This window comes from Baudoinia panamericana (assembly GCF_000338955.1).
Source record: "Baudoinia panamericana UAMH 10762 unplaced genomic scaffold BAUCOscaffold_9, whole genome shotgun sequence".
NCBI lineage: Eukaryota > Fungi > Ascomycota > Dothideomycetes > Mycosphaerellales > Teratosphaeriaceae > Baudoinia > Baudoinia panamericana.
The window spans coordinates 656,730-675,209 of record NW_006911265.1 but is presented as its reverse complement, the minus strand read 5'-3'; the positions used below and the strand labels follow the sequence as shown (position 1 = coordinate 675,209).

General features: G+C 54.4%; 13 protein-coding genes across 13 annotated transcripts; 9 read left to right on the top strand and 4 right to left on the bottom strand.

Annotated features, from left to right (window-relative positions):
* Nucleotides 1-637: 637 nt before the first annotated feature.
* BAUCODRAFT_554681 (uncharacterized protein) lies at nt 638-1,312 on the top strand (the record flags this gene model as incomplete). Its single annotated transcript, XM_007680221.1, has 1 exon — nt 638-1,312. The coding sequence occupies one exon, from the start codon at nt 641-643 to the stop codon at nt 1,121-1,123; it is 483 nt and encodes a 160-aa protein (XP_007678411.1). The 3' UTR covers nt 1,124-1,312.
* On the top strand, nt 1,313-1,773 carry BAUCODRAFT_554682 (uncharacterized protein). Its single transcript, XM_007680220.1, has one exon. It carries the CDS (start codon nt 1,502-1,504, stop codon nt 1,742-1,744), a length of 243 nt encoding a protein of 80 aa, XP_007678410.1. The 5' UTR covers nt 1,313-1,501; the 3' UTR covers nt 1,745-1,773.
* Nucleotides 1,774-2,263: 490 nt separating this feature from the next.
* Nucleotides 2,264-2,578, top strand: BAUCODRAFT_124245 (uncharacterized protein; the record flags this gene model as incomplete). The annotated part of the gene is made up of 1 exon (XM_007680219.1): nt 2,264-2,578. One exon carries the CDS (start codon nt 2,264-2,266, stop codon nt 2,576-2,578), a length of 315 nt encoding a protein of 104 aa, XP_007678409.1.
* Nucleotides 2,579-2,822: 244 nt separating this feature from the next.
* On the top strand, nt 2,823-3,852 carry BAUCODRAFT_149764 (uncharacterized protein; the record flags this gene model as incomplete). The annotated part of the gene is made up of 2 exons (XM_007680218.1): nt 2,823-3,291; nt 3,344-3,852. 2 exons carry the CDS (start codon nt 2,823-2,825, stop codon nt 3,850-3,852), a joined length of 978 nt encoding a protein of 325 aa, XP_007678408.1.
* Nucleotides 3,853-4,273: 421 nt separating this feature from the next.
* On the bottom strand, nt 4,274-4,889 carry BAUCODRAFT_51010 (uncharacterized protein; the record flags this gene model as incomplete). The annotated part of the gene is made up of 2 exons (XM_007679943.1): nt 4,274-4,490; nt 4,549-4,889. Coding segments are annotated over 2 exons (558 nt in total), but the record flags the coding sequence as incomplete, so codon positions are not given.
* Nucleotides 4,890-5,072: 183 nt separating this feature from the next.
* Nucleotides 5,073-6,215, top strand: BAUCODRAFT_554568 (uncharacterized protein). Its single transcript, XM_007680217.1, has one exon. The coding sequence runs from the start codon at nt 5,200-5,202 to the stop codon at nt 6,004-6,006; it is 807 nt and encodes a 268-aa protein (XP_007678407.1). The 5' UTR covers nt 5,073-5,199; the 3' UTR covers nt 6,007-6,215.
* Nucleotides 6,216-6,272: 57 nt separating this feature from the next.
* BAUCODRAFT_73329 (uncharacterized protein) lies at nt 6,273-7,997 on the bottom strand (the record flags this gene model as incomplete). Its single annotated transcript, XM_007679976.1, has 1 exon — nt 6,273-7,997. The coding sequence occupies one exon, from the start codon at nt 7,995-7,997 to the stop codon at nt 6,273-6,275; it is 1,725 nt and encodes a 574-aa protein (XP_007678166.1).
* Nucleotides 7,998-8,161: 164 nt separating this feature from the next.
* On the top strand, nt 8,162-10,635 carry BAUCODRAFT_554654 (uncharacterized protein). Its single transcript, XM_007680216.1, has one exon. It carries the CDS (start codon nt 8,520-8,522, stop codon nt 10,581-10,583), a length of 2,064 nt encoding a protein of 687 aa, XP_007678406.1. The 5' UTR covers nt 8,162-8,519; the 3' UTR covers nt 10,584-10,635.
* Nucleotides 10,625-11,499, bottom strand: BAUCODRAFT_25784 (uncharacterized protein; the record flags this gene model as incomplete). Its single annotated transcript, XM_007679772.1, has 3 exons — nt 10,625-10,889; nt 10,966-11,222; nt 11,284-11,499. The coding sequence occupies 3 exons, from the start codon at nt 11,497-11,499 to the stop codon at nt 10,625-10,627; spliced, it is 738 nt and encodes a 245-aa protein (XP_007677962.1).
* A 493-nt stretch (nt 11,500-11,992) lies between these two features.
* BAUCODRAFT_149758 (uncharacterized protein) lies at nt 11,993-13,340 on the top strand (the record flags this gene model as incomplete). Its single annotated transcript, XM_007680215.1, has 2 exons — nt 11,993-12,016; nt 12,069-13,340. 2 exons carry the CDS (start codon nt 11,993-11,995, stop codon nt 13,338-13,340), a joined length of 1,296 nt encoding a protein of 431 aa, XP_007678405.1.
* Nucleotides 13,341-13,599: 259 nt separating this feature from the next.
* Nucleotides 13,600-15,432, top strand: BAUCODRAFT_73918 (uncharacterized protein; the record flags this gene model as incomplete). Its single annotated transcript, XM_007680020.1, has 2 exons — nt 13,600-14,560; nt 14,603-15,432. 2 exons carry the CDS (start codon nt 13,600-13,602, stop codon nt 15,430-15,432), a joined length of 1,791 nt encoding a protein of 596 aa, XP_007678210.1.
* A 724-nt stretch (nt 15,433-16,156) lies between these two features.
* Nucleotides 16,157-17,125, bottom strand: BAUCODRAFT_58045 (uncharacterized protein; the record flags this gene model as incomplete). Its single annotated transcript, XM_007679956.1, has 2 exons — nt 16,157-16,486; nt 16,544-17,125. Coding segments are annotated over 2 exons (912 nt in total), but the record flags the coding sequence as incomplete, so codon positions are not given.
* A 354-nt stretch (nt 17,126-17,479) lies between these two features.
* Nucleotides 17,480-18,163, top strand: BAUCODRAFT_56561 (uncharacterized protein; the record flags this gene model as incomplete). The annotated part of the gene is made up of 1 exon (XM_007679955.1): nt 17,480-18,163. A coding segment is annotated over one exon (684 nt), but the record flags the coding sequence as incomplete, so codon positions are not given.
* Nucleotides 18,164-18,480: the final 317 nt, after the last annotated feature.

Below are 18,480 nucleotides of genomic sequence, written 5' to 3'. Positions count from 1 at the left end.
GGTGCTCGATCGCTTAGGGCTGATCTTGCAGTAAGCTGCAGTAGTGCGCCATACTGATTGCTCGCGTTTCCGCGGCCGTAATGGTGAGACCACACACCATGGCTGGCACAGCGTCCGTGTCCGAAATTGGAAGATGAGACAGCGACGCCATGTATGGTGTGGTATGCACGCTAACACATATGGCGAATCGATGGACGCCACAAATACACCGGCACAAGTTCCAGAAACCTTGAAGCGACGGGTATGGCGTCCATCGGTCGTCATCGTGCTTCTAACGCGGAAGGCGAGTAGCTTCACGAAGCGCAGCGCCCTGCCGTGGAAGACACAAGGAAGCGCACGCGAAGCGGCTCCCTGTGCCATGCAAGCCATGAGCTAGTTTCGCCGGCAGACGCTTGCAGATGACAATTATGGCGCACACGGAAGACATGCCGCAGGAGGCTAGTTGATTGAAACGGCAAGTCAGATATCGACAAGGCTGCACAGCTCCGTCCCGGTTAGATCATGTATAGTGGTGCAGGTTGCTTCGAGCAAATACGGCCCAGGGTTCAGTCGTGTCCCCGACGTTCACCCGTGCCCATTTCACAGTGCGATGGTTCGGTTCGACTTGCATGGCTGCGAGCTGGTTGCTACGCCAGATGACATGGTGCACTGCACGGTCTTTGACTCGTTGTGTCTTGTTGCACCCTGCGGCACGCTCCCTCCGCTAGGAATGCAAGCCTACGACGAAGATGGCGGCCATGTCTTTGGATCACGCTCCAACCCAACCTGCTTTCTTGCCAGATCATATGGTCAGTCTGCCCTGAGCTTGTCGTACTGTACTTCAGCCATGGTGCAGCTCAACAGCGTGGAGTGTGAATTGCCGAATGCAAGGATCCCAGCCGCCACGAGGCATCCACGTTTTACGCTAGTTGCGCCACCCCAATACCGTTGCGCAATCTCCGGGGACACGATTGACGGGGTGATGCAGCTGACCGTCTTTGGCCAACAACGCAGAGCTGTAAGCGAGTTATGTGGCTTGCTTTGGGCGATTCAACAGCGCGCTCCCCTCTTGCCCAGAAACTGTGGCTTTAGACTTTTAACGGGTGCTGGATCTGCGCAAAATTATGACACCCTGTCTGGTTGACCATAGAAGCACAGAAAGCGCAGCTGCAGCATTGGCACTGACGGGAAATTGGCGCGACCTTACAATGACCGCGTGGCTGAACAGACCATGGAAGGACTACTGTCGCTTCCGTGGCCATTCCCAACACGGTGATCGCAATGGCGACATCCTTCCTATAGCAGTGATACCATCCCGCTGGTTCTCTTCGTCAACGCAACATTCTATCTTTGGTACATTCAAGTGATCACCCCGTGATCGCCCACTCATCACAGGGTGTGGCATGCAAGCGGCATCGAACGTCACCACACATTAGATACGTCAGACCCGAAGACGGTCCTACATGACCTGCAGGGCGCATACGAGCTCGTACGCCATGCAGAGGAACATTGGAGAAATGTTATGTTAAGTATGGATTCCCTTGGCAAGATGCGTTTTGGCTATCGTTGGTCGCTGCTCGACAGTCGCATTACTATACCGCGCCCAAAAGCACTGCTTCGAGATTTTATTCTTAGTCTTGTATTGCCATATATCTTACCAGCTCCGAGACTCTGCATCCATCGCTTGTCAAGGGTTTGTAGGTCTGGAGGATGTCAAAGCCTCAAACTACGGTGTGCTTCCCTTGTCTTGACCTCGTTACCATGATCAAATATCTTAAGGGCGAAAGCGCCAATGCCTGCGCTCAGCGCGGACGGCAATAGGCTACGAGCAGTCCACAGCGGTGAGGGTGTTGTGCGTTGATAGGCGCGGAAATGCGTGGAACACAGTGCCGTTCGTTGGGTGGTGTCGACAAAATTGACCCGTCGCAAGCCTACGGTTAATAATGCATACAGTAGAGTTAATCACCTGCAACGGCCATTGAGATTCTAGCAGATCTGCAGAGGCTAACGCCACTATGCAACGCATGCGGTGTGGGTACGGAGCCTTCTTTCCATCGACTTGTAACACATGGCACACTGAGGCGCGCGGCGTATGCAGTGCCAGGACGCACGTTGTCCGCCGGAGACACGTGTTTAGCGCTGTATGCCGCATGTGATGGAGGCGTTCGTAGACCAGGTATCTGGGCCACTGTTGTGCGCCATGGCACGATACGAATGTGTGAACGGCGTAGGTCGCACGGTGAGAGTGGAGTGAGCACCCCCCAATAGCTGTCAACCTAGCCTAATGCGCCGTCTCAGCAGCGATGCGACCGTTGTGATCGAGTGTGATTATTGCAGGTCACGGCATCAGCAATTTTGGTCAGCTAGTGCATTGGTAGAGCAACCATCCACTTCTTCTTTGAGGTGGCGTGGCAGGCGTACAGATGCAACTGGCTGCAGGAGCAGCGCGCTCGCCGTCACGGCGTGGGATGGTTGGACACTTAATCCCCACAGAGTACTTGCTTTTGCAAACCTCCTTGCAAGAGTAGCTGAACTCAGGAGGGTAAGCCCGGTTCGAGCTCTTCAGACTGCGACCTGCCGTATGTGGTTGCGTGTATGAAGCGTTCTAGGCGACTTGTTGCAGCGCAGTCTCCTTGGTCTCGCGCTTTAGATGAGATTGACGTGAGACGGAGAAGAGATCGCTCTAGACATTGTGGGGGAAAGGCGAAAGTCTCCACGTGCCGATGTGACGATCCCACCATTGACGGAAGAATGACACGGTAGGGTAGATATTGAGTGTTCATTTCAAGCACTAGCTTCTAAGCATTGGCGACGTGAGGCCATACACTTGTAAATCCGCAACAATGCCAGAAGTCAAGCAGTACAAGATTACAGAGCCTTATCTTGACACGAAATGCGGTCTAGGTGAAGCTCCCTTCTGGGAGGAGGAACGAAATAGCCTTCGCTTCTCAGATATCGTAAACAAGAAACTGCACTTTATAGACTTAGAGAAGGGTCCATCTTCGCACAAGCGGTTTGATCTCGACTTCAGTGTCGGGACGACTGCAGACATTGAAGGCAATGACAAGGAGTTCATATTTGGTGGCAAATATGGCTACGGTGTTATGAATCGTGAAACCGGCGAAAGCCGGTGGGTGCAAAAGATGTGGACGGATGAAGAGAGGAAGGAAGATGGTGGTGGGAAGCCCGGTGTTGGGAAGACCAGGGAGGAGCGGATGAGGAGTAATGATGGTGCCGTCGACATCAATGGAAGGTATTGGGTGGGTGCTATGAACGACCCTCTTGTCGTTGAAGGCAACATTACCGACGAAGGTTAGCTGAGTGGATGCCTACCTGCTGTTCTACCGTAGCTGACCGCTCGCAGGCGTGCTCTTCTGTCTCGAGCCTGACCTCTCGATTAAAAGAAAGAAGGAATCGGTTTCAATCCCAAATGGCATGTCCTGGACGCTCGACAACAAGTACATGTACTTCACTGACTCCCCGTCCGGCAAGATCATCAAATATCCATTCGACGCCACTACTGGTGCCGTCTCGTGGGACAAAGGTGTGGATTTCTTCACTTGTCCCATCGAGGGTGGTGTACCGGACGGTCACGCCCAGGACGAAGAAGGTTGCTTCTGGATCGCTTGTTTCGGTACCGGCAAGGTCTTGCGAGTCAATACTCAGGGCGAGGTGATTGCCGAAATTGAGTGCCCAACCCGGTGCGTCACTTGCCCGGGCTTTTGCGGCACCAAGCTGTTCATCACCAGTGCGGAGGAAGAGGCTCCCAAGGAGTACCCGTGGTCTACGAAATACCAAGGGGCGCTGTTTATGGTCGACGTTGGCGTACGAGGCTGTCCGCTGAACAAGTTCAAAATGGCGACGAAGGCTTGAGCGAACAGAATCGTTGGCGGAATCGCTCGTCGTTGTGCGTTACTTGCAGGTGCGCCGATCACCATTTACAGATAGAGTGCAATATAAGTTGGGAACGCGACACTGCCACCCTCCTATGCTATCGCCTTCCTAAGCATCCTTCTCTCAGCATCTGTCTAGACAAAGTGGGTCTGGAACCGCCATGCGGACTCGGAATATGGCGCGGCGACAATAGTTCGCAATGACAATCTTTGCGACATACAAGAGCTCTTTGCTCGGCGATGGGTATCTCGGTGGGTGCAAATCCTGAGCTTCCCAATAATATGCAAACCGTCATGAGGCTTCGTGCATTGCGTTACTACGGGTACAATCATGCGTGTGCCACCCGCAACACTTCATCTGCATCCCTAACCACATCTCTCATGTCGTGCGTGTCTTCGTGACCAAGAGCAGCGACGCTATTATCCAGGTCTGCAACAGCGGCTTCTAGGCCCGCCATGAGTGCCGAGATGTCTTTCCGCTGCCACTGCACCCGCGCCAGTAGCTCGAAGTTCTCCGCTTGGACCTGCTGTTGCTGGCTCCTTATGTCTTGTGAGTAGATGGCCAGCTGGGGGGCTAGGTGTGCGAGGTACAAGGTCTGTGGGGCCAGCGTATGAGGTCTACTCTAATCGTCAGTAACGCGCTGGTTGCGGCATAACAGCTTCACGCGCCACATACGGAACAGGCACACCCCCCACAGCCCCGTCCCTCCGTCTTCTAGCATCCTCGACCATGCCATCCAATGCATTCAGACTTCGCACCACGCCCCTCACGCCCAAAGTGTGCTCAAAGTTCTGCCGTAACTGCTGTCCCAGCTTCTCTGTGAATTGTGCATGTAGCAGCTTCATGCTGCCAGGTACTTCGCGACTGGGCGTCGGAAAGCAGGCGGCAAAGTTGGCATAGGAGCAGGTCTTGATAATGTGCGCTACGGCATCGCTGAAGAGCTTTTGGAGGGCGGTGGCGCGTGGCCCAGGTGCGGAGGCAATTGGTGGTTCAGAGTATGTTAGTGAGGGTGAGCGATCTCCGTCATACTCGTTGTGCACTGTGTCCATGCCGTATGAACGAATCGTGTTCGCATTGATCAACTGCTTGATTCAGCGCGCTTGTGTTTGGATACTGCCTCTTTGGGAAGCTGTGTGCACGTATAGATGACTCAGCAGGGTCGCGTTACTTGGCGCGCAGAGGGTGCATTCCAGTAGTAGTGTACATTCAACTCCGACCTTGTCAACCATCTTCTTCACTTCATACCAACCACCCCAAGCGAGAGTGACCAGAAGCAGACGTGTTGATCAAGCTGTTCCTTCTGCCAACGTGCAAATCTGACTAGCAATGGCCGACTATAGCAAGAAGAAGAATGAAGAGCTCATTGCTCTCTGCAAAGAGCGCGGCTTGCCTCACACTGGCAAGAAGGCAGACTTCGTCAAGCGACTGGAAGACGATGATGCCAAGCAGTCAATAACCGGTCCGGCTTCAGCAGCCTCCGCTAAGCCTCCAATCGAGGACGAGATTGACTGGGATGACGAGCCAGCAAACGATACGGCAAAAGCAGCGACAACCACCCAAGCCGCCAAAGCCATAGCAGCGGGTGGGATTGGCGAAGTTCCCAATCCCGTAGCTGTGCCCAATCAGGTCCTTGCTGAAGACCCAGCCAAAACCGATGACCTTACAGTAGCCGCCGCGCCTGCTGCGAATGGTGAAGCAGCTGCCGAGGAGCCTGTACCGGCAAAAGATTTCACCAGCGGCATCTCCGAGCGAACTATTGACGAAGAGATCGAGAAGCGGAAAGCGCGCGCTCGCAAATACGGCTTACCCGAAGACAGCGACGAAATCAAGATGCTCGAGCGCGCGAAAAAGTATGGCGTGCAAGATGCTTCCGCCGTGCCAGGTATGTTGAACAAGGCGTTGAGTGAGGGTAGAGAGAGGAAGAGGGCGCTGGATGCGCCGTTGTCTGAGGGCGGCGTGAGGAAGCGAAGTAGAGGACCGCGGCGAGGCGGCGCTGCTGGTGCTGGTGCCGGTGGCAGCAGACAAGCTAGTGGCAAGCCTTCGGAAAAGAAGGAGAACGGAGCAACGTGGATGTCTGACGTTGACAGACAGAAGGCCGAGGCGAGAAAGGCGAAGTTCGCAGCGCCTGCTTAAGCGGCGAGCGTTGGGAGTGGTACTGGTCTCACCTATTTCAAGCCTCGAGAGCATCTCCTCGACTGGCCTCTGTAACCTTAACATCGACGCGCGAGACATCTGGAATTAAGCGGAGAACGCCACTTGGGCGACGGTATATGTCTAATGCAGCAAGCTCTGCGTGTCTTTCCCAGCCGTGCCCCATCATCACGCTGCGTTCAAGTCATCCTCAGGGCATCATTATTCAATCTGGCTGCTGCCCGGTAATGGTGCCTCGATCTGGTGCGTTACAGCTTGGCTTTCGGCTTCCAGCTCTGCTCTTCTCTTGGGCTCCACACCTGGACCTCAGCTAGCGTGCGGTAATTGCTTGGGAAGAATTGTGGACCAAGTACTTTCTTCACGACCTTGCCCGTCCCCGATTTCGGGAGTTCGCCTTCTATGACCCTCAGCATCGTGGGCATCTTGTACCCAGCAAGCCGGCTCCGGAGGTCCTGCCTTAGCCGGTCAACGGTAAGCTTCGACAGGGGATCCTCCATATCCGCCGCATCCTTCAGGCAAATGGCGCCCGCAACTCGCTCACCAAACTCTTCATCGGGCACACCCACCACCATTACCTCCGCCACATACGGCAGGGCCATGATCTCACGCTCGATGTCGAGCGCTGAGATCTTGTACCCACCGCTCTTGATAATGTCGACACTGGCACGGCCCATGATCCAGTAATGCTCGCCCTCTCTCCGCGCTATGTCTCCGGTCTTGTAATAACCTTCTGGCGTATGAGCTGCGCTCGTCGCATCGGGATCGAAGAGGTATTTGCTGAACATTTCCGGGCTTTTGACAAGAATCTCACCCTCGTTACCTTCTGACAACTTCACATCGCAGCCAGCGAACAGTGTCCCAACCGAGCCATCTGGCACGATAGACCACTGGTCGTATTCTACTTTGAAGACTGCGCCAATCTCCGTCGCACCGTACCGGAGCAGAATCTTCTTGCCCAAGATGTCCGTCCAGAAGTCCGCAATGGGTTTGGGCAGAGCGCTTGTTCCGCATAAGCATGCTCTCAACTTCCGTGCGCCAGCGATGTATCGGTTCACGTCCGGTCGCTTGGACAGAGTCTGCTCGTAGTACCGCCTCATACGCATGTAGATCGTCGGCACACCGGAGAAAAATGTCAGACCTCCTTTACGCCACCTCTCCCATGTCCATTCAGGGCTGAAGCCACTACTCCGGTACTCTATCAATGCGCCGGAGATGAGGAACGGGAAGAACATTATGCCCAGACCCGTGGCGTGGTGGACGGGAAGCACATGGAGAAGCACGTCTTCCTGCGTTATTCGGTAATGATCAGCGACGGAGAGTGCGCCGTCGAATGTATAGCCTCGTCGCATAACAGCGCCTTTGGGTGGGCCCGTAGTCCCGGACGTGAAGATCACGACGCCGGGCTCGTTGTCGCTGAGGAAGAGATCAGAAGATATGATGAGCTCGCTGGGGTGCAGGCAACGTGTGAATGTTGAAGGCCCGACTGGTATGCAGGAGAAGGTGCTGTAAGGGTTTTGGTCTCTGATCAGACGTTCCAGTGCCAGACCAAGACGTAGGGCGCCGGAAGACACGAGGATTGCCGCTGCTCGAGACTTCTTTACGAAGTACAGCGCCTCCTCTGGCGGAAGCGCAACAGTCATCGGCACCACGGCTGCACCGAGCGCAAGAACAGCAAGCATAGCGACCGTATACTCGTAACCGCCCGGCGCAAGAACGGCGATGTAAACTTCCTGCTTCCACTCCAGCGCCTGACGGACATCCTGGCCAAGGTTGCTCCATATGCGCTGTCGGAGTGCAAGAACATCGGACATCAGCTGCAAATGTGTTGCTTCGTGTCCAGTGTTGTCATCCCGAACACATAGCCGTGGTGGCGATTGATGTGCGAAGCGTACGAGCCGATTGAAGAGGCCATGACATGGAAAGATGTTGCGCCCAGCGTGCTTGGGCACGTACGCGGTTCGATCGCCCTCCATTCTCTCGGCGTGCAAGGTATGCAGGTACGCTTCTACGCTGATCGTAGGTCCACGTCCAGCATGTTTCGGAGACTCGTCGTTCACCGCCAATTGCTCGATCGAGTCGAAGATGCTGTCAAAAGACGGAGAGGCTTGGTCCGGATGAATCATGTCTTTGAGCAGTCGTCCAGCGACTCTACTTGTGTAACCTCACACCAACAGCGAGCCGAGCATATGTCGATCCGTCATACCCGGGACTTGCGATTGTTTGCGACATCGCCCGTGCTATCTCCAAGGCGGCTGGGACTGCGGGGTGCGGGTGTGGAGAGTGGGTTGCCCCGCTACCGCTGGAAAGTTTAGTGGAGTTCGCTGAAGGAAGACCGAGGATATACCTTGCATGCTGTATCTCGCTGCTCGGTGGACCTAGGCTCAACACGAAACAGCATGGTCAATTTGACATGGGCTCGCTAACGCTTTGTCGCAGTGGTAACTCGGACGTCTTCCAATACAAACCGGAGTGTCTTGGTACACTTACCAGTGTTGATGATGCCTGACTTTACAGACAACCTCAAGCCAGCTTCCCCAACTGGGCCAGACATTCTGAACAAAGAGCGAAGCCAGTCGGATGTACCTGTTGACCAACTAGCACAACATCTATTCCGCGATGGCTTCATGGAACGGCAAAAGCGTATACTACGAGTGCTGGAGAAGGACGTGCTCTTTGTCAAGGTCAAACAACTGAATCTGTCTCGACCCGAGCGTTACCAGCTGGGACTCGCGCGAGCGAAGAAGCTCCGACGCTATGCTGACCAGTACAATTGGAACAATGACGAACGCAGTATGTCACAGTACCTCTGCGACGATGTCAGCCCGTTCATGGTGCATGACTCGATGTTCATCACCACGGTACGGGAGCAGGGAGATGAGCAGCAGAGAAAGTACTGGTTGCCGAAGATCGAGGCTTCCGAGGCTATAGGATGCTACGCTCAGACTGAGCTTGGTCACGGTAGCAACGTGCGAGGAATTGAGTGCCAGGCTCGGTTCGATCCGAAGACTAAACAGTTCGTGCTCCATAGTCCAACGTTAACCAGCAGCAAGTGGTGGAACGGCAGTATGGGTCGGACTGCCAACCACGCCATTGTTGTAGCGCAGTTGCTTGTACCCAAGGCAAGAGACACGACCGAATACAATAGTCTTGGCCCACACGCATTCATCGTGCAGATCCGAGATCTCAAGACTCATAAGGAGCTCCCAGGTATTGCTGTGGGCGATATCAATGTGAAATACGGTTACGCTCCGATGGACAACGGCTATATGCTGTTCGACAACTACCGCATACCGCACTCCGCCATGCTGTCCAATTACTCAAGAGTCGATCCGAATACTTGCACATACAGCAAGCCGGCCAACCCTGCAGTCGTGTATGGCAGTCTTACTGCGGTTCGAGCAGCCATCATTATGCACGCACGCTTGATCATGGCACGTGCAGTGACCATCGCTGTTCGCTATACCTGCGTAAGAAGGCAGTTCCAGGATAGGGACAGCAACGACCCGCGAGCGCCAGAGCTCTCAGTTCTGGACTATCCGACGGTACAAATCCGCATACTACCATTGCTTGCTACCGCATTCGCTCTGCACTACACTGGTGCGGCAATGCAGGCATTATACCAGACTACCCGAGCCCAAATCGACAAAGGCGACTTCGGCAAGCTCGCAGTCTTGCATGCACAGTCATCCGGGTTGAAAAGCTTGTGCACGGAGCTTGCGGCTAACAGTATAGAGACCTGTCGCAGGGCCATGGGCGGGCACGGCTTTGGCGGAGGCTCTGGGTTCATCCAGTTGAATCACGATTATCTGTCCAAGCCAACAGTAGAGGGAGACAACTGGATGATTACCCAACAGACGGCGAGCTACCTCATCAAACGCATGGCGGCAGCTGTTGCCAATAAAGGCAAGCCGCAGGACGAGATTGAGCAGGCGTGCAGACACTGGCTTCAGCACGAACAGAAGACCGCACCTTTGCCAGTTTTCGAGGATGACATGATGATCGTGAAAGCGTTCCACAAGCGATCAAGGTATCTCACGTACCAAGCGTACGTCGAGAGAGAAGTCAACAAGCGCAGTTGGAACAGCTTGCTTATACAGCTGAGGAAAGTCAGTCATGCGGAGTCACAATCAATACTTGTTACCAACTTCCACAACGCGCTGCACGACAACAACTCCGGGATCTCAGAGAATTTGAAAGCGCATCTCCAGACGTTATTCCAGCTCTTCGCAATGTACACAATGGACTCAGATGCGCGCGACTTCCACAAGGCCGGCGCTGTCTCCGACGCTGATCTAGACGAGCTGCCAGCGCGGATACAGGAGCTGATGGCACAGATCAGGCCGCACGCTGTCCTGCTTGTGGACTCGTGGAAGATTCCAGATTTTCTGCTGGATTCTGCGCTGGGCAGGTACGACGGAAAGGTGTACGAAGACCTGTTCAATCGGGCGCACAGGCTCAATCCCTTGAATGAGCTGACATTCAATCCGTATTATAAGAGCGATGAGATAGTGATGGGGAGGGGGGACGATGAGCTGAAGAAGATCATGGCGAAGCTCTAGGTTCAGTGGGTTTGTTTTGTGTTCACGGAAAGCCCGCAGCTTCAGATCTTTGCTTTAGCCGGGCGATCCTTGGGCGTCGTCCTATAGGATATTTCACGGAATGCTTTACCTGCCTCGCCGTACAGTTCGTTTCTTAGGAGCGAGTAAACTCCCATTTTCGCCTTTGGCGCCCATTGACGAGCGATCATGAGAGCCTCATCGAACATGTTAGCCGGCTCGGCGATAGCGTCAACGATGCCGTCCTTGAGTGCTTCCTCTCCCGTCCAGCGGTGAGCTTCAAGCAGCATCTTGCGAGCAACCTTGGGGCTAGAAGTATTGACCATAACACGTCAGCATTGTCCCAGACAGGAGGGCTATGGCCGATAGCCAACGGCTTACGAACTGTAGCTTGAGCCGAATCAGGGCGCCGATTCCGGGAAAATGGAGACCGAGGTTCACAGGCGGCATTGAGAAGAAGCCTCGCTTACTGTTCATCACACGGTAGTCGTGGCTCAATGCGAAGGGTCCAGCGCCGCCGAACGTGTGACCAGTGATACATGCTATGGTTGGGAACGGAAAGTCGACAAGCGTGGCAAGAAGTGGGAAGAAGCCTTCTGAGTTGGCGTGCGGGTTGGTGTCTGCCTCATCGAGTTCCAGGCCCTTCATACCACTGCATTAGCATCTCCAGACTCGGCCTGCTTCGCTAGGGTGCCGCGCTTACTGTGCACCAGAACTTCGCATCGTTGCCTTTCGTGATGACAGCACCTTCGCTGTCTGTACCGAGCAGTCGTCTGACCGTGTTGTAAGCGTTGATGAGCTTCTGGCAATAAGCGCTGTTCAGTCTATTCTCGGGGGCCTTGCGCAGCGTAACCACAAAGATGTTGCCGTCGTGGCGGTCGAGGGCCAGGTCTGTGTCGTTGATGATTGATTCCGGCATTGCGTAGTCGCCGAGCTTCCAAGCAGGACTGCCGCCTCTACCACATGCAGACCAATTCACAACGTAAAATATGATATGCGATCGTGAGAGGAAGACATGCCGTCAAGCACTCAATGCTTGAGCCGAGGCTGCTGTCCCCGCCCTGTCTTTAACTCCTGCCGACTTCGCTGTGTTCTCAAAGGGCTCAGCTTTCGACAACAGCATAGCGAGAGCATGTAGCCACCATGTAGGTCGAAGTTGATAGCTCGATGGTTCTCGAGATCAAGACGATACCCTAGGCGTACCAAATCCTCAAGCTGTCCAGAACGGCGGATACCCCACCAAGCTTCATGATGTCCATCTCCCAGCTTCCCTTAGGTCAGGTGCTGGTTCCTCGATATACAAGACATTTCATGAAAAAAGATCATCGCTTGTCTCATATGACACTTTCTTGGAACGCTCTGCTCCTCAAGTAAGTGTCCGTGAAAACTTGACAGGTTGAGTTCCACCCACTATGCCGACAGCGTTCCTCTGGGACGTAAGTATTGTCAAGGATTCGTAGTAGTCTCATGGAAGCCTGATCCGAATAGGTTGTGCTATACTACCATAGATGGCGCCATGGCATTCAGCACGTCACCGCTTCTCTCCAGAAGACATCCTCGCCATTACAGATAGGTGTTCTAGGTGCTGCGGCCATTAACACCATAGCTATCTATGACGCTGTCTCTACGCACCCTGACGCTACCATAGCTGGCGTGGCAGCTCGGTCAAGAGCAAAGGCCGAAGCTCAGATAGCAAGGTACAAGCTGAAGGATGCGAAAGGGTACGGCAGCTACGACGAGCTGCTGGCCGTCCCCAACATCGATGCGGTATATATCCCTTTGCCCAACGGCCTCCATTGTGAGTGGACATGCAAGGCTATGCGCGCTGGGAAGCATGTCCTTTGCGAGAAGCCGCTGGCAAGCAATGCCGAGCAGGTGCGGGAGATTATGAAGGTCAGTCAACAGACCGGAAAGGTCGTCTTGGAAGCGTTCCACTGGCGGCTGTACCCCGCCGCTCATGTTCTCAAGGATATCGTGGAAAGCGGTCGGTACGGTAAGGTCCGCGAAGTCAGGGCTCATCTAGGCCTACCTGCTTGGGTGATTGGCAAGGACGACATCCGCTTTAACTATGATTTAGCCGGAGGTGCTTCCATGGATATGCTTTACGTCTTCAGTACGTCTTCCTATTACGCGGCGCCTTCGCTACGTGGAGCTGAAGTAGAAGTGTTGGAGGCAAAGCCAAGAAAGAATGGGAAGGATGCCAGGATTGACGATGCAATGGAGGCAACTTACACTGTCCGAACCGGAGAGCATGCTGTCGTGTGTCATGTCCGTGCTGATCTTGGTGCACCGCCACTGTATGGCTTCATTCCCAAAATTTGGGCAGCGGGTGATGGGGTTGGAATCGACCTGGAAAAGGCCACCATATCGTATGGTAGCTACGCGGCACCGTACGCAGGCCATGCAATCACAATCACAGACAAGGCCACGGGCAACATAGAGAAGCTTACCGCTTTTACGGACGGTCCACAGTGGAAGAAGCGTGGTCAGCCATGGTGGACAACGTACCGGTATCAGCTGGAAGCCTTTGTAGACCGCGTCAGAGCAGTGCAGGGTGGCGCGGCTCTGCAAGATCTAGCGGCTGTGGAAGGCCCGTGGATCAGCTTGGAGGAAAGCGAAGCCGTCATGGAGCTTGTCGACAAGGTATACACCAAGGCCGGCATGCCGAAGCGGGTTTGGAAGCTCAACGCGGAGAGTACAGTACTGAAGTCGTCGATGTATGCACGAGTTCTAACGGCTTTACCCGCTGCCCTGACGTGAGTGCCGTCACTTGTGCTTTACGGTTGTAGGCTAGCAAACCTTCCAGTCTGACTGTTAGGGGAGCTCTTGAGCATGATATAACCATAAGTGGTCGTTTTACAATGTTGTGTCTGTGATCTGTCTACATTTATCAAGAACAACAACGAGGTGCAACGGACGCTGCCCACACCGCCGACGCCACATGCACCGCTAGCGCTGGCGAGCTCGGAACAGTGCAACCACCCCACTCTGTTAGCTATCCTTCGCAAAACTCTTGCCAATGGTAGCCTCCACCGACCATGCAAGACCGAGCCAGCGCCCGGATATATACCAACGGCAGTCCTCTACGCTCCACTATCAGACTTTTCCTACAGCACCGCCAAGGCATCCGGGACCACGACAGGGAAGTGACAGGAACATGAAGAGCAACGGCGCCGCATCGCCGCAGGAGGAAAGGCATGCTCAGCACGATGACGGCAGGCACGATTCGAGAGGATCTGGCGAGCGTCGGGAAACTCCGCTACCGAAAGGTCAACTTGCGGTTTTAGCTATCATTGCGTTGGCGGAACAGACAGCTTTGAACAGCATCAGTCCGTACATACCAGAAATGGCATCGACGTTTCCCGAGGTCAAGGCTGGTCAAGTTGGGATGTATGTGGGTGTGATCGCATCATCCTTTGCTTTGGCACAATTTGCAACGAATTTCGCATGGGGCTGGCTATCAGATCGGATTGGGCGCAAACCTGTGGTCTTAACAGGCACTTTCCTGACAGCATGCTGCTTTGTCGCCTTCGGTTTCAGTAGAAGGCTTTGGCATGCTATACTCATACAGGCGCTGATGGGTCTTGTGAACGGAAACCAAGGCGTTATCAGCACCTGCTTGGGTGAGATCACGGACCGAAGCAACCAATCTCGGGCGTTCACATATCTGCCTGTGATATATGGTCTGGGCGGTATCACAGGCCCTATCGTCGGTGGTCTGTTGGTAATGAGGCAGGATCCTTCTCATCCTGACCGACCAAATCCCTACCCGTACCTAGCGCCAAACCTGCTATCAGCTGCTATTCTCTTCGTAGACCTCATCGTGACGGCCATCTTTCTGCGCGAGTCGCTGGACTGCGCAAAAGATCTGCCTCCGATCGGTAAGCGCATCGGCAGCCTCTTCGCATGGATGTGGCAATTCACGAGCTCGCACCGGCCTACCTACTTGCGGCGAGCGAAAAAAGCGCAGGAAAGCCATCGTCATGCAAACGAGCACTCTCACCTCATTGACGAGGATGAAGATGACGAGGATGAGGACGATAACGAGACCGACGAACATCCTCACCTCTTTCCCGAAGTGAGCGAGGACCTGCTTCATAGCAAGGATGTGTTTAACCGCGATACCATCTTGTTGCTCGCAACGTTCCTTATCTTCCAGCTCAGCAACATCAGCTACAATAGCTTGTACCCTGTCTTCGCGCAAGCAGACCCACCCACTGGCCGTAACCTCAGTCCGTCCGAAATAGGATTAAGCTTGGCCTTTGCAGGTGTCGTCACAATCCTGTGGCAAGTTGGCATCTTTGGTCGGGTACGAGAAAAGATCGGAAACAGAATAACTTACCGAGCAAGTCTGGCTGGCTTCGTAATCGCCTTCGTACTCATGCCGTTCGTGGGCTACAAATCCGGCACGTCAGACCCGCACGATCTTCCAACCAAATCCGGCAAGGCTTGGCTGTGGGCGGAGTTGGGTATCGTGCTGATCATTAAAACCGTCGCCGCTGTAGGCGGGCTGACAAGCGCGCTACTCCTCATCACCAACTCCGCCCCATCACACGCAGTCCTTGGCACGCTGAACGGGTTGGCGCAGACATTGTCCGCGGGAGGTAGAGCTATCGGACCGGTCATCAGTGGCAGTCTGTTCTCGGCTGCAACGCGAGTACAACCCAAGGGCGAGGCGCTTGCTTTCGGCATCTTCGGAGGCATTGCTTTCCTTGGCTTCTTGCTCGCCTTCGGCATTAGGGGTGCTAGCCTCGAGGGTGAAGGCTGGGTTGAGCATGATGAAGAGGAGGGTGAAGAGGATGAAGAGGACGATGACGATGACGAGCACACTCAAGAGCATCGTGCCAGGTGATTCGAAACGACGGGAGCGAAATGTCACCATAAGCAGTATTTAACTCACAGAATTAGCGAGGCGTCCGGCGGTGTAGCTTATGTAAATTGGTCAAAACAGGCCTGACAAAAGCAGACCGTATTACGTTCTCTCCCTCCGCCTTATGCTGACGGCTGCACCAAACACGCCAGGTACTCTGGTTATGGAAGAATATCAGATCACGTGCTGGCACCAACCTCGCCCGTGTAAGGTGATAACCGGATTGGCGAAAAAGATCGCTACCCAGATACCTCTGGACCCGTCCGCCCATACCGCTGGCTTTGTTGCATTTGATTAGCACGCATTCGATATGCGGGAATATGAAGCAGAGCAGGCGGAGCGGTAAGGCCGATCTTGAGCCAAACATGCCTCACTGTTCCAACGCGCGCTCAGGCTATGCTTCCACGATCAGTCAACCCCAGCTCGAGCAGATAATGGCGAGCTTCCCACGGAAGCCTGGCACTTCATTTGAGGACTGGCAAGCCTTGAGACAATTGCATGCAAAGCTCAAACATTAAACGGAAGCTAGCAGTAAGTCAGAGAGTTCGCTGTCTTCATGCGAACTGACTTATCTATAATGTACTACTATTGTCTAGAGTATCGCTGAATCGATCAGCAGCTGATACGGTCTTCATGCGTAAAAGGTCCGCAATCATTAATGGTTCGCTGTAGGAATTGAGCCTTTCTCTCACAATGTTTACGTCACCTCCACGAATTCATTGCACATCGCCAGGAATCTCTGGCGATATTCCGGTGCGTCCGTGGTAATGCTCATTGGGCCCTGCCTATCGACTGCATTGTAGGCATTGATCAAGCCGGTCATTGCCAGGGCTTGTGTCTTGTGCTTGGCCCAGAAAAAGTCAAGTACTGCCGCGCGATACGCATAATTTCCGTCGGCCGATGAGACGCCTGTCCTCCAGCTCGGTGGAGAAGGAGGGGCAAAAGGTGGTTCCGGAGGAGGTGCAGCGCCACCTTCTGTTGCCTCGATTGGAATCCGAACCAGGAAGAGGGAGTAATCAACGGCGTTACAGTCGGCCTGTCAATTGTTAGCAGAGGGTCCCGTATTGCGTGCGTGAAGATGGGCTCAACGAACAAGGAGCTTTGTATCTTTCTCAAGCTGCGCCTTGAAGTCCTCAGCATCGTCTAGGGAGAGGACGAGCTTGTCGTGAAACTCGTCCGCGAGCTTACTCTTGGTCTCGTCGCTAGTCAGAGCGCCTCCCGCGACGTCGCGCTCGGGGTAGAAGTAGCTCATGGGTTTCAAGTCCCAGCTTTCCCACTTCTGCTTGCCCTCATGATCCTGCTCGTCATGCTTGTCCTGCCCGTACAGGATGTTCTCCATGACAAGTTGGTGGCTGGGAGCCGTCCCCAGCGCTGTACCAATGGTATGTGACACAGGCTGCAGGAAGTCAGTGATGCGAACCAGCAGACTCGTCTCAGTGCGTTGCATGTAGTCTGCATAGGGACGCAATAGGTCATCCTTGAAGAAGCTGTATTCGAATTGCCTAGGGACAGACTTCACCAAGTATCGTCCGTCCGACGTCCTGAAGAAGGTGGACCCTGAGAAACCCATGTCGCCCATGGAAACGAGAGCATCTTCGCTCTCGAAACTTTTAAGATAGTCGCGATAGTCTATGGCCCAGGCGTTGCGCAGAGCTGCAAAGAGATCTTCTTGAAACGCCTGGTAGGCCGGCGTGTCGATGTGAAATGAACTTGAGAAGGTCTCCGCCTCACTTGCCCTCTGCCCACCGCGCAAGATCCCATATCGTATTTCTTGCGCGATGGCCGATTCTCGCTTCGGCGCCATGTCGATGGCACAAACTGGGCCTGTACCTCGCTTTGGTTCGCGACATTTCGGTTGAGATATGTCGCATGTATGTAACTGCACCAAGCCAGCACGCTACTGTAGCGTCACACGTGGGTGGTGGAGCCGCGGCATCGGTCCGCTCCAGAGCGTAACTTCCTCTTTGAGCTCGCGCGATGCCATCAATATCATCGTTAGTGGCGATAAGTCTGGATTCGAAGGATCACAATGCCGAAGGAGCGTTCAATCAATCCTGCAGCGGCTCAGCGCAAGGCTGACAAGCAGAAAGAGATTGCGCGCTCCAAGAAGCAGCAGCAGGCCAGCCGAAATGAGAAGCTTGCGCGACGCAACCCGGAGCGTTTGCAACGGCAGATTGATGAGTTGAGGGAGCTTCAGGCGAGTGGTGCATTGCGGCCTAAAGACGCGGATACTCTCCTTCAGCTTGAGCGGGATCTGAAGGGTGTACGGAGGGCAAAAGAGGCATTAGGTGTGAAGGACGAGCCAAGGCCGGAGCGGAGACACGACGCACGAGACGAGCAGAGAGAGCGCCGACAGCATCTTGGAAAGCGCAGGCGAGATCAAGAAGACGCGGAGGATGGCGGCGACACCGATCCGGAAGTCAGAGCGATTCCCATGCCACGCGATACACCTCCACCAATACCAAGGGACAAGTTTGTCGATCCTCAGGTAGGCGCAGACGGACACAGAGTCCCGCATTCGCTGCCCACCAAACCTGCCGCTCCGGCATCAAAGACAGTGTACTCCTCCGCACCGCAGATACGAGACCTCAAAAGGGAAGCCGTCCGCTTCATGCCCTCCGTAGTATCACAACAGCGGAGCAGAATCAAAGGTCAAGGCAGGTTGTTGGAACCTGAGGAGCTTGACAAGCTGGAAAAGGGCGGGTACGCCGCAGCGGAGAAGGCTGCTGAGGAGGCGGGACTGGAGGCGAGGCATGAGCGTATTGCGAGCAAGCTGGAAGCGGAGACGAAACGGGACGGTGACATTGATGATGAGATGAAGCGTTTTGAGGAAGAAATCAACAACATCTACCCTGTAAAAGTCGAGCGAGTGGGCGCTCGTAGGCACATGCAAGTGGAGGACGTAGAAGACGAAGGCACATGATAAGAAGCGCTGATTGCAGGCTGCAAGACAGACATATGTATGGCTGTACGAACTCGTCAGCGTACTGTCGATACCATGCCGCCACAGATCTCACCGATGTTATCGGG

Bases quoted from the DNA above. Each gene is read 5' to 3' on its own strand.
- BAUCODRAFT_554682 (XM_007680220.1), top strand. From the start codon at position 1,502: ATGTTAAGTATGGATTCCCTTGGCAAGATGCGTTTTGGCTATCGTTGG.
- BAUCODRAFT_554568 (XM_007680217.1), top strand. From the start codon at position 5,200: ATGGCCGACTATAGCAAGAAGAAGAATGAAGAGCTCATTGCTCTCTGC.
- BAUCODRAFT_554654 (XM_007680216.1), top strand. From the start codon at position 8,520: ATGATGCCTGACTTTACAGACAACCTCAAGCCAGCTTCCCCAACTGGG.